Genomic DNA, 13,887 nt, shown 5'->3' with positions numbered 1-13,887 from the left:
TACCCAAACCAATTATTTTCGTTTTTTCAGTGTAGGCAGTGGTCCATTGGACCACTGCCTGCTCTGAAAAAACATTCTGGGCAACATTCAAAAAGGGGAAGGGGTCCCATGGGGACCCCTTCCCTTTTGCGAATGAGTTACCACCAGTGTGACACTGGTGGTAACTGCGAGTTGCTTTGCGACCGCATTCGCGGTCACAAAGCAATTCTGAATTGCGATGTGAGTCGCAAATAGGAAGGGAACACCCCTTCCTATTTGCGAGTCGCATTCACAATGCACCATGCAAACGGCTTCCTACATCTGGCCCCTAGGTTCCCAGTAGATCCACTATTATAAAATGAATAATGTTTGATATGTTTTACGTATAATCACAAAGCCTGAAGGAAAATAAAGAAATCAAATTGCAAAACGTGAAACTAAACATTTTGTAAAGAATTGATTTATTGCCAGGTTAGCATCCATATTTTATAAATATGGGCCTTTTTGAGATCATTAGTAAAGAGAAAACGTTAATAAAAACTATTTGATGCAAAATAACCTCATACATCACTCTTTATTCTCTTCCAAAGGGACGATGCGTCCAGTGAGGAGGAACTTCTATGACCCATCCTCGGCACCGGGGAAAGGGATTGTCTGGGAGTGGGAGAACGACAATGGCTCCTGGACACCATACGATATGGACATCAGCATCACCATCCAGAATGCCTATGAGAAGCAACACCCCTGGCTTGACTTGTCCTCTCTGGGATTCTGCTACTTAATCTACTTCAACAGCATGTCCCAGGTGAACCGCCAGACACAGCGGAAGCGCCGTTTGCGACGACGCATGGACCTAGCATACCCGCTTACTATGGGCTCTATTCCCAAGTCACAATCTTGGCCTGTGGGCACAAACTCTGGCCAGCCATGTTCCTGCCAGCAGTGCCTGCTTGTGAACAGTACCCGGGCGGCATCCAATGCCATTTTGGCATCTCAGAGAAGGAAGGTGTATTCAGGCAATGGCACTGGGACCATGACTGTTCGGCAAAGTAACACCTTCAGTGGAACAGCGCTGTGGTCCACTGCCAGCGCACCTACTGGAGGGTCAACCAAGATGGAACAGGTGCGGACACCAAGTGGCACACAAGTGAACACCTTCTCCCGGAGTCAGAGCGCCCCTGCTAGCACACAGCTTCCAGGACAGAACAATCTTAATCGTCCAGGGACTAGAAGGGCAGCCATTTTGAGCACCCGGGCGGCCATTCCTCCAGGGTAAGTTTTTTTCCTTCTCTTTACTCTTGTAATGGGTCCATGCTACTTACGTCCTTGACTGTCTCACACACACACACCGAAGGGCCTCTGTTATTGACACAGCTTGTTCAATGCCCCAAATCTCTTTAGTTTTACACCTCTTCAAAAGGCAGATGCATTTGTTAGAACTGATTTATTGTAAAATCTTTCAATTTCTGAAAGACATTTTTTTTCTCTTTTTGTCTAACGCTGTTACATCTACTATGTTCTGTACTTGTTGCAGTAATACAACCTTATCTTCCATGACTTGCTCTGGATACTCCACTTTTGCCGTTGCTTGTCTCACTTCTTGATCACTTCTTCCCCAAAAGATCACTTCTCTCGTACTGTGTTTCATGATCTCTGTATGCCATTCTCACACTAATCCTTATCTCAGTCTCTGCATTTCCTTACCCTTTGTTCTCCCTCCTTCACTCTGTACTTTCCTGCTCTCTTGTGGTCATGGAGATTCACAACTGTGACATATTGCTAAGATGTCAAACACACTACTAATTCCCCTACAGAAATAATGGAATGGGGAACATTGTCATATACAAGCCACTCTATATAGTAACGGAAATACTATCTACTTGAAGCACTTTACAAAAACGCAAATAGATAAATAAATAACATCTGATAACTTGAAATAATATTTGATAGAGGATACCTATAGGACCTATTGCATGAATTGAAATTGTGTTACAAAGAAAGAATGCTAAAACCATGTAACAAAATTTCAATTCATGCAATAGGTCCTATAGGTATCCTTCTTGCATGTGACCCTTCCCAGATCATGTCCTAAGTACTTGTGTTCTTCCATTGCTCACACTTTTGGGAGCTATTTTTTTCTTTTTGTTGAGCCACTCTACAGAGTGCAGATTTTTCAGTTGGCTGTGTTTCCTTCTCTCATTGTCTGTGTTTGTTTGTTTCTTTAGCTTTCACTACTGTTTGCAACTGCATCTTGACCACCTCCTGACTGCATTTTTTAACAATGTTTATTTGCCTGAGTTTGTGTTTAACGGTTAGGGGATCTCATTAAGTAAGCTAGGCAGATGACAAGCTGGTTGATGGCTGACCTCAAATGTATGGATAGTTGGAAGAGCTGAAACACATTAACAAGAGATTTTGTGGAGCAGCTGTGAAGTGCCTTATGATGTCCTGAAATAGTTTTTTCCCCTAATCGGAGATCACTGTAGGGTCACCAATTCCACATCGCAGAAAAAAAAAATGTGTTCTTCAGTACATGGTTCTGTCCTATTTTGAGACTGAGGAGAGCCTTTCGTTGGAAATCAGAAGATATGACATTTATGTATCCAAACATGGAAATCACAGCTGCTGGAACAAAGGCAAGTCTGTGAGATGAGCATAGTAAACAACTACTTTGTGGACATTTGTGCTGGCTTTTGGAGTGAAGGATGGGTCCCTGTCAAATAACACGACCAGGGTGTGCACCTTTTTTGCTGCTATGGAGGTAGAGCACAGCTCTCCAACCTTTCTTATAGTGAGAGCTACTCCTGATCATTAAAACTTTCCTCAGCTACTGACAATTCCAAAAGGGTACATAACTTAAGCACTGCAGTTCAAGTATACCCAGTTGTGCTCCGGTGAGCTCACAGTGTTGTTATAATAGCTGTATCACATAAGTTTTACCTGTGTAGTCTATAAAAGCTAAGTGTGCCTAAAGAAACAAAGGAGTGGAAAGAGAAAAAAAATAATAAGAAAAGAATGATAAAGGAAGGTAAAGGAGCTGTTAGAAATGGGGTCTCTAGTTGGCAGTAGTTTGCACCCTGTCCAAATAGGGACCCCCACTCTAGTCAGGGTAAGGGAGTCACAAAGCTAAGATAACACCTGCTCACCCCCTTGGTAGCTTGGCATGAGCAGTCAGACTTATCTCAGAGGTAATATGTAAAGTATTTGCACACACACACACACACACAGAGTAACACAGTGAAAACACCACAAAAGTACTCCAAACCACTTCAGAAAAATAGCCAATATTTATCTGAGTAAAACAAGAACAAAACGACAAATATCCAACGTCCACAAGCACAGATTTGAATTTTCAAAGATTAAATCTTAGTAAAGCACTTAGAAACACAATAGCTCCAACTGGGGCTATCCAGACATCTTGACGGATTCGTTCCCAACAGTCCGATGCCACTCGCGAGGGAGTGCGGGCCAGTCTAGGAGTCGCACGGACGCCAAACACAGTACCTTGGAAAACAATCAGGAAACAAAGACGTTGCACGGAGTCAGGGAGGTGAGGCGTCAATGGAGCCGGTGCAGAGTTGGTTCCTTACTGCTACCAGGGAAGTGAGGCGTTGGTTCCTTACTACTAGGCAGGGGAAGTGAGGCGTTGGTTCCTTACGGTTGCAGGGGGGATGCGGCATTGGTGGTGAGGTGTCAGTTCCCTACGATCCAGCGGGGTCGATGAATCCAGTAGGTCAAGACGTGAGGCATCAACGATGTCGCAGTCACGCCACAGGTGCTGTGGCTAAGTTGGGTGTCATGGACGCCAGTGACATGGCACTCGGGACTCACGCTGTTGTGGGACTTCAGAGGCGCTGTGGTGGTGTCGGGCCTGCAGCATCAGTCACGGTCGCTGCACTCAGCGGGGCCCATGGTTCCAGTGGAGGCAGCAGCGTGGAGCGGGACAGCAGCGCCGGTTCCAGAGTCCCTCTGGAGTCAATGTGCTGGTTTCTTCTTGGTTATACCAGAACTCACTCCCATGGGCCCAGGAACTGGATTTGGCACCACTTGGCAAGTCAGGACTCTCAGCAAGAGAGCCCAGGTGCTGGCAGATGAAGTCTTTGATGTCCCTGAGACTTCTTAACAGGAGGCAAGCTCAGTCCAAGCTCTTGGGGAACCTTTGGAAGCAAGATGTAGAAAGCAAAGTACAGTCTTTTACTCCCAGGACAGATGCAACAAACAGCAGGCCAGAACAGCAAAGCAAGTGGCAGTCCTTCCTACAGCATCCAGCACTTTTTCCTGACAGAATGTCCTCAGTCCAGATGGATTCTAACTTTGTGGGGTCAAAGGCCCAGTATTTATACCCATTTCTGCCTTTAAAGTAGGCAAACTTAAAAGCAAAGTCTTTGTAGTGCACAAGACCCTGCCTTTCCTGCCCTGGTCCCAGACACACGCCAGGGGGTTGAAGACTGCTTTGTGTAAGGACAGACTCAGCTCTATTCAGGTGCAAGTGCCAGCTCCTCCCACCACTCTAGCTTAGGAAACCTATCAGGGTATGCAGGGCACACCTCAGCTCTCGTTGTGTGACTGTCTAGAGTGAATTCACAAACAACCAAACTATCATCCTGACCCAGACATGTATTCCACAGACAGGCAGAGGCACAGAATGGTTAAGCAAGAAAATGCCCACTTTCTAAAAGTGGCATTTTCAAACTTAGAATTAAAAAACCAACTTCACTAAAAATTGTATTTTTAAATTGTGAGTTCAGAGACGCCAAACTCCACATCTCTGTCTGCTCCCAATGGTAAATTACACTTAACAGACATTTCAATGCAATCCGCACGTTACCCTATCAGAGAGGTAGTCTTTACTGTAGTGAAAAACGAATTTAGCAATATTTCGCTATCAGGACATGTAAAACACACCAGTACATGTCCTACCTTTTAAATGCACTGCACCCTGCCCTTGGAACTACCTTTGGCCTACCTTACAGTTGACTTGCATGTTGTAAAGGGGAGGGTTTCGGTTGGCAAAAATAAAGAAAGAAAGAAAGCAATGGAAGAAGAGAAGGAAGAAAAAGGAAAGAGAAGTCAAAAATAAAGAAAAGAAGTGGAAAAGGAAGTAGAAATGAATAAAGAAAGAAACAAGAAGTCAAAAAGAAACAAAGAAACAAAGGGGAATCAAATGAAGTTGAAAAGGAAATAGAAAAGGAATAAAGAAGGTAAAGGAAATAAAGCAGGAGGAAAAAATGAAGAAAGCAAAGCAGTGAAAAACAAAGAAAAACACAAAATACAGTGAAAGAAAGGTGAGGAATGAGAAGATAAAATAAAGATAAGAAGTATAGGAAGGAAGACCAAGAAAAAAAGGGAAAAAAAGTAAAGGAACAAGGAAAGTAGATGAAATATAAATAAGGACCAAAGAAAGGGAATTAAGAAATGTAGAGGAAGAAAGGAGAAGTAAGTGAAAAGTAGAGAAATAAAAATAATAGCTTTAAAGAGAGTAAGAAAAGATAAAGAAGAAAAGCAAGGCAAAAGGAAAGAAGGAATGAAAGGAAGACATAGAAAGTAAGAGAGAAAACATGAGAATGGAGAAAAGCAAGAAAGATGGGAGGAAAAATGAATTAAGATGGAAAACACTTGAAAGAAAAGAAAGAGAAAGTGCTGAGGAAGGGAGATAGAGAAAGAAAAGAGAAAAGAAAGAAGTAGAGAAAGAAAGAGAAATAAAGAACATTTTCAGAAGAGGGTACTTTACACTGCCATGTTCCTGTGCCTTACAGAATGGGATGCACAACGTTTCAAAGCACTTCCATAGCAAAACGACAGCTGCATATTTTCAAACCAGCTGACAGACAATTATGTGTGAGCTACTTAGAGGCAGGCAGTGAGCTACTGGTAGCTCACGATCGAGCTGGTGGTGATCCCTGGGATACAGGAACATCAGTGTGGAAGCAACTGAGGTCGTCATGTGTCCTATGTACATTAGGGGCGATGCAGCAGCAATACATGGAGGGGCCTGGACCTCGGCAGGGAGCCACGGTGATCTGGAGCAGTAGTATGGGTGAATGGAATTAGGCCGCTAGAGATGATGTTCTCTTGAGGCACCCACACTGTGTCTCAAAGGACTATAATGCCTTCAGTTTTCCTTTTTTGTCATGACCTGAACTCTGTTCCAGGTGAAATCTACAGATGCTCATAAGAAGATCAATATGCCCTAAAAAACATCCTTTAAATTAGTTATTTTTAGTCAATAATAATGCTGTGTGTGCAAATAATGAAAGCCTAAATTGATTGCCACTCCACTTGCTAGAGTGTTCCACTTTCCTTGCATATGAATAGCTTTTCAGTAAGTACCATAGAAAGCCACCATTTCAAGATGGCTGCTTTGCAGCAGTAAATGTGGGAGACAACATTCATACAGGAGGTTCAGTTTATCTTGCTTGTACCCAGAGGCAATATGGAATGGCAAAGGAGCAAAATATATCACATCCAATATACACATTCCCCGTGCCTCACTCAAGAAATACCACATCGATATTTCTGCTTTTGCAGTGCTGCGGCCGATTTGCCACTAGACTGAATCATAAAAAGACCGCCATGCGCCGTGTGGGTGGTGCTATCTCAATTTAAATTTGGGCATCATGACTTATTGCAAAAGACTATTGCTTTAAGATGCCTGGGTGTATTAGAGTTCTCACTCTCTGCTCACGGTAATAAAATAGCGTCCTTCAAAAACACTGTGGTGCTCATTACGACATTGGTGCTCTTTTCGAAATACCGCCGAAGCTATGGGCCCCAAAAGACCACCAATGCTGGTTTCCACCACTGCACTGCCACGTCAACAGGACGCCCCCTGCGGTATTACGATCGTAATACGGCGCAGCAAATTCCTGCACAGCGGTGCGGTGCCGGCGGTGGAAAGCGCTGGGACCCATCCCCTCCCGGACGGCCACCTCGTTGACGCAGGTAAGTTGATCGTCCGAAAGGAAGGGGGGTTGTTGTGTGAATGTGTGTGGTGTCTGCGTGTGTGTATGAATGTGGGGGAGGGGGTGTCTGTGTGTGTTCTTTTGAGTGCTTGTATGCCGAAGGGGGTGTTGTGTGTGTGTGTGTGTGTGTGATTGCGTGTATGTTTGTGTGAATGTGGAGGGGAGGAGGGTGTGTCAGTTTGAGTGCATGCATGTGAGAGTATGTGTCTTTGAGTGCGAGTGAATGGGTGTGTCTGAGTGCGTGTGTGCGAGTGAATGGGTGTATCTGAGCACGTGTTTGGGTACGAGTGTGTTGGGGTGTATGTAAGCAAATGTGTGGGTGAGTGGGGGTGCGTGAATGTAGGTGTGTGGTCTTGTGGGGGCAGTCGCACCACCAAAAAAATGCCGGCGGTCTGCTGAGTTGTAATACCAATGGCGGTATTACGGCTACTGCTGGGCCTGAGGTGCTCACCTCTGGCCCGGCAGTCCAACCACCCTAGCGGTATGGGCGGCGTTTCGGCAGTTTGGCTTTGGGCAAACCACTGAAATCGTAATATGGTGATCTTTACCGACGGCTTGGCGGTAGTAAGACCTCCACCGCAAGTCTGACGGTCCAAGGGCCTACAGACTTGTAATGAGGGCCTGAGTGTTGGATATCGACTACCACTACGTCGTCAGGTAAGTATACATCAGTAAGTGTAGTACAATTTTTAACGCCACATCAACATACCTTGGCTCGGTCTGGCAGTACCAGACATCAGTGTTTTTCCAGTGGCCTTGCAGTGTAGGGCTGGTTTTACTGATGTGCGGGCTGGTTTTGTTGCTGAGGTCTGGGTGCGCTTTGGTGCTTTACAAACTATGTAAAAAAAATAGTTTTGCTCACTTCAAAACCATTTTTTTACACTTCGTTGGTTCCCATATTATGCAGGGCTGCCACCATCAGCACTGATGTTTAGGGGAAAGGGGGATGCGTTTCTGCTGTGGCTTGGCTCACAGAGCCCAAGACACTTCAAAATACTTAAAAACAGCGTATGTCTTTATAATGTGTCCATTGTGGCAGCTGTTAAAAGTGATTCTAATCATGAACTTGGAAGCATTCACATCCCTCTGCCACTTTGCCAGCCACCACTTCCCTGACAATAACACCATTAGTGCAGGGGTGGCTGCTGCCAGGAAAGGCTGGTGGGGCTGTGCACGGAGTGGGGGGGTGGGAGGGGTCAATAATAAAAAAAAATACACTTAACCTCTGCCTCGCCTCCGCCACTCCTACTGCTCCCGCCTCCTCTGTGCTTGTCTTGTTCCCCTCCCCACCAAATCCAGATACAGAATTCAGTTGTCCTTTGCCCTCTATGTGTGGCACAGAGCATTGCCATAGATGGAGTAAATAGTACTTTCTTTTGTTTATGTGCAGCATAAGCCCTGAACGGTTGTGTTTTTAAGCCGTCTCATGGGATGATGAGAGAAGAGGCACAGTGAAAGAACTAACTGCATAGGATCACACAATGAGGTCAAGTGGAAGCTGGGACTGAAGCAAGGTGTCTTGGTTTCACTTTGTGCTATTCAGTAACTACAAGGTTATCTGTTTCTCTCTCCCATATGAGCTCAAAATTTAATAGTTTATATATCTTTGAGGCACTAAAACAGTGCACTGTGCTAAATACATCCAGGCTATGCATGTTTCACAATGATTAATGGTAGTAGTGTTTTGTAAAAAAAAAAAATTTAATGCAGAAGATAAAATTATAAACAGAGCATCCATCCTTGTTCAGTGCATTGAGACCATTTGCTCCACGCAGCTAAACGTCTTTATTGTCTTCAGTTCTTGAATTAGTTCATCACTCACCCAACCACCTATTCATTCATTCAGTGAGCCATGCAGCCATGTCTCCAATCTCCATCCAGTGATTGATTAGACAAGGTTCTATTATGTGATATAAAACACACTGTATCTGCACTTTTTATTCAAGCATTTCTTGAGGGTCAGAAGAACCTCCCATACACTGCTTGCAGTGCTCAAGCCCACTTGCTGCCCTCGTTCACTACATGCAGTAGTGGGGTTGGTCTGACAAAATGTGTCTGGGTTGCTTTTTGTTCCCAGCCCAACCTCTGACTTCATGTGCGATTTATGATGTAATCCACACACAATACCACTGTGATTTATTGTGCTATGCTGGATTTGTGTTTGTCTTCCAAGCAGCTGCATGATATTTGTGTACATCTGTTCACCATGCCTGGGAGAATGGTTGTTGTCAGATGGTAAGCAGGACTCACCGAAAGTACTTCAGTGCCTTCTCAAGGGTATTTAAGCACTGTATGAAGGGCCACTGGAATTATGCAATTGTGTGGCCACGTAGATTTTCTCATAGTTATAGATTTTATGTATTTGCCACATAATCCATAATCTGCTGCATAATCTGCAGCTTTGAACAAAAAAATTGTTTCTAGCTCAAACGCTTCTAAAGTTACAAACAATGCAGCAAATGCGTGCTTTGGAAGGCCCATTGCAAAGGTTGACTGGTCACCCTTTCTGTTGCTTTTTGCTATATTTTGTTGTTGAGCCGGTACTAATGAGGTGCACCCAATGCCCAGACCGTGGTAACAAGTGTAAAAAGCACAAAAGAAAGAAGAAATACTGTTAAACACGCCTTTGCAATGCAATGGGTCCTTGCATGTTTCGAAAACGTTAATTGTTATCTTTTAACAACAGTGTTCATGAGCAAAAAAAAATGAGTGGAAACTGAGAAACTTAACAAAATATAGTAGTTAAGTTTAAAAAATAAGAATTTTACAATTTTGTTTGTTCTGCTGGGCACGTTTTTGCCAGTCAAAGCCTTCTGTTTGTGGGGCACTGGAATTCAGAACAAAATAGTTCCTTGTTCCTTGTTCCCTTGGGAGCAGCGGACGGGCACTAATTCAGTTGAAATTAGTGCTTAATCCCTCTCACATTCGAAATGCATGCGCTGGCATATGCACTAGCAGGCTTGACCCTAAAAAGGCCACATTATGCTGCATTATTCGCCCTTTTTTCGCATAATTTACTCAATCCTGCCGCATAATTCCAGAGGCCATGGCTACACGGCAAAGCGCCATGATGCGCAAGAGCAGTACTATGCACATGAAAGTGTTTAGTCAGCGCTGTTTTCCAATTGGTTGAAAGGGTTAGTCAGCTGTATGGTCAACGCCACATTGGTGAAATGTTTTTGCACTAGCACTAGCGAGTTCACTGCACGTTTTCTCCGGCTGGCCACAGGAACGAGGGCGCAGCGCACAGGCCCTCTGCTCCTGCTGCGCCGGCTGCGCACCGAACTGCCTTCCTGAAGGTCGCTGATGCTTGTTGCTAAGGTAACCCGGCTCAGGTGCAGCCTGATGGAGGCACAGGAGGTTTGTAGGATAATCACTAGAGCTCAAAGCACACGCCCCCTCTCGCTCTCAGGCCACCTCCACACTCTCCCCTCCATTCTCTCTCCCATATCTCTGTCACTCTCTCGCCTACCCTTCGCTTTGTCCGTCTCTCCGCCCCCCTTTCTCTCTAGTATACCTCTCCTACCTGCACCCTTTCTCGCTCTTACGTTGCCTCCCTCGCCATCACCTCTCTGCATCAGCAGCCCCTTCGCGTCTGTCTCTCGCTCTCACTAGGCCCACTCTGCCTCTCGCATATCTTTTTCTAGAACACACCAACCACACTTCTAGCCCTCTCTCCCTCCCGCCTTCTGCATCTCTGACCAGCCATTCTCTTTCTCAGTATCTCTCTCACCTACCCCCTACTGAGCCTCTCTCTCGCTGTCAAGCCCCTCTATCTCACACCCACCCATCTAAATCTGCTTCTCCAATCCTCTCTTTCTCATGCTCACTCTGCATCTTTCAGTGGCCTCCGTGCATCTCTCTCTCGCCCTCACCAGCTCCCATCTGTCTCTCCCGAGTACTTAAACACACGCGTCACGTAAACACGCACAACAGCCTCTCTAGCCGGCCCTCTCTCCCTTCCGTATCTCTCTCAGCTGCTTCTCTTTCTGTCTCTCACTGGCATGTCCACCCTCACTCATTCTCTCTCTCACGCCCGCACCAGCCCCTCCCTTCTCTGTTTCTGCCCCATATCTTCTCTTCTTTACACATCAGCCGCCCTACCTGATTCCCGCTCCTTCCCTGCACATCACCTGTACACCCCTCTCTGTTCCCCACGCGCATCCCCGTTTCTCTGTCATTTTCTCTCTGACCCCTACGCTGCCTGTGCCACTAAAACCTGCTAGTAAGCCATTTTGTTGGCCCCATTCATCCTGCTCCCTCCACTCTCCCGCCGCTGCTTAGTTTCCACTCCACGCTCTCTCCTCGCTGCTTCCCTCTTCGCCCGGCCTCACCTATCGCTCCCTCTTATCTCTCACACCTCTCGTCGAGTCTAGCCATCTGTCCTCTGGAAAGCCTCGCTTTGCTTCATTACTTCCTCGCTGCACAGTAGATATTTCTTTTCTCACTCTCCCGTCTTTCGCGCCTCTTCTTCATCCTCTTTACAGCTTTCTAGACGGGCGCTCGTCTGTAGATACCTCTAGCCAGCTTAATGGTTCTCTGTCGTCTTTTATCTCCCTGCAGGTGAAAATTCCTCCATACCTCCTACACTATAACCCTTGCACTCGCTCTCCTTTGGTCTTTTTTCATGTTAGCCCTTCACTTCCTCCATCGCCTATCTCCTTTCATCCCATTTCATGTTAATTTCCCCGTGTTAATTACCCCATAGTATCCTTCTGCCTATCTGATTTTATGTCCCTTCATGTTACCCGTCCCCCCATTTCTCTTCCTTCATCTTAGTCATGTAGAATTTTACTTTATCTTATGTATGCCACCTCCATTGCTGTCATCTGTGCATGAGTGCCAGGAGGAGCAATGCACAATTTGCTTCACCTCTCTCAAATCCTATCCTTTGTTACTCCAGGCGTACTGCAGTCGACCTCACATCCCGTGTCCATTACCACCGAAACAAGCATTTGCAATGCAATGGGTCTCGAGTTTGCTCGAGTTAGAGCTATTACAGTTGTAAGTTCGTAACTGGACTTTTCTTGCCACGTAAATTGAAAATGGAAAGTAAAACAGTTGACATAAGCAAGCCGATTCAAAGAGCCACGGCCGTCGTGAGCATGAAGGAGAGACGCAAAAGGAAAAAAGTAGTTAGCTCACAGTCATACATACCGGCAAAAGTGCAATTATCCATGTAACGGGGTTGATGGCCAAGGCGGTAACAAAAGTGCCCCAAAGAGGGACAAACGTAAAGCATTTACCAATGATAACAAAGTATTTTTGAAAGGCAAGCCCATGAACGAGTGATAGTGATGGGCGTGCGGTGGGCGTGGTTAAAAGCCCACAGATATTACAACATGTCAGAGCGCTTGCGCGCTCGACCTAAAAAGGAATGCCAAGCCTCCTGCCACTCTCCCATGCTCTTGTCAGCACTATCTTTTCCTCTGCCTCAGTGGCATAACGAAACTTGAGGGGGCCCCCTGTTAAGTACATGGAGGGGCCCACTCCAGAATCACTCAAGTGCTTTCTGGCCAGGTTACAGTGCTGAGGGACACTTTGGAGCTTGGGCCACCCCCACCATCAAGGGGGCTGCAAAGGGCCTTTGTTACGCCACTGCTCTGCCTTGCAAACATACATGGCATCCTACTCCCACCCTTGGCCTTTATCATCTCCTTTCCACCCAAATTAAAAAGAAACTGGCGCCCTGCCACCCACCCACACCACTCTGTCTTTAGTTGGTTGTATAACAAAATATCAGAGCAAACATTTTCAAAATACAAAAATATTGCCAAAAAACCAACTTCACTAATTTTTTTATTTAAAGGACAAAATATTGACTGCCAAAATATAGACGACCAAAATATTGCCATAAAATAGATGTATATACATTTTTTAATAATAACCAGCAAATTAACTAAAAAAATATATTTACTTATACATTCCATTTAAAAATACATATATTATAAAACAACTCAAATACATTTTATAACTTACAAACAAAATAAACTTTAAAACCAATAAAAAATTAAACATATTATATATATATATATATATATATATATATATATATATATATATATATATATATATATATGCACACCAACTTGACACTTCTGTCAATGACGCAGCATTCCCAGGATTTTCACAAAATCTTCATTTAATACGAACAAATGATACCAGACAAACAAACACCAACGCGTTACGACCTACACTGTCTTGATCACGGTAATTATCCAATCCATTAAGTGCTCTATTTATACTCTCCATCTCATTTCAGCCTTTATGTGGTATTCTGGGATATGTCATTTTTTATAAGAAACAAGTGTGAATACATCAATTAATTCTAATAAATCAAATTTTCTACCAAACCCCACAATTCCATTACACCCCTAACAATATCAACCATCAAAAACAAACATATATATTACACAGCTTAAAAACACAGGCCGTGTAGGTCGAAACGCGTTGGTGTTTGTTTGTGTGGTATCATTTGTTCGTATTAAATGAAGATTTTGTGAAAATCCTGGGAGTGCCGCGTCATTGACAGAAGTGTCAAGCTGGTGTGCAAAGAAATTAAGGGAAAGGTCCTTCCCTGGCTCAGGCACCGACACTAAGAAGCGCGCCTTAATTGGACCCCTTTTTTTTTTTTATTCATTTTGAAAGGTTTTTTTAAGTTGAAGTTTTATTTTTCTGAAGTAATATTATTTTGATTAAATTGTGTTTTTTACTTTACTATTTTCCATGTATGTTTTACTATCTGGTGTATAGTGTATTAACACTGGTTGATTATTTTTAGGTTTTTATTTTATTATTCAAGTTTATTTAATAGTTTTGAGTATATATATATATATATATTATTTATTTTTAGGTTTTTATTTTATTATTCAAGTTTATTTAATAGTTTTGAGTAATTATATATACTCAAAACTATTAAATAAACTTGAATAATAAAATAAAAACC

The 13,887-nt window shown here is 44.0% G+C and overlaps 1 protein-coding gene across 1 annotated transcript in view; it reads left to right on the top strand.

Annotated features, from left to right (window-relative positions):
- Positions 1–13,887, top strand: part of DTX1 (deltex E3 ubiquitin ligase 1) — a 255,823-nt gene that overhangs the window by 57,383 nt on the left and 184,553 nt on the right. The window contains exon 3 of the mRNA XM_069214560.1: positions 570–1,251. Within this exon, the coding sequence (XP_069070661.1) occupies positions 570–1,251 (682 nt within the window). The remainder of the gene's footprint in view (positions 1–569; positions 1,252–13,887) is intronic.

Source organism: Pleurodeles waltl, chromosome 11 (genome assembly GCF_031143425.1).
Source record: "Pleurodeles waltl isolate 20211129_DDA chromosome 11, aPleWal1.hap1.20221129, whole genome shotgun sequence".
NCBI lineage: Eukaryota > Metazoa > Chordata > Amphibia > Caudata > Salamandridae > Pleurodeles > Pleurodeles waltl.
This window is presented reverse-complemented; position numbering and strand designations above follow the sequence as displayed.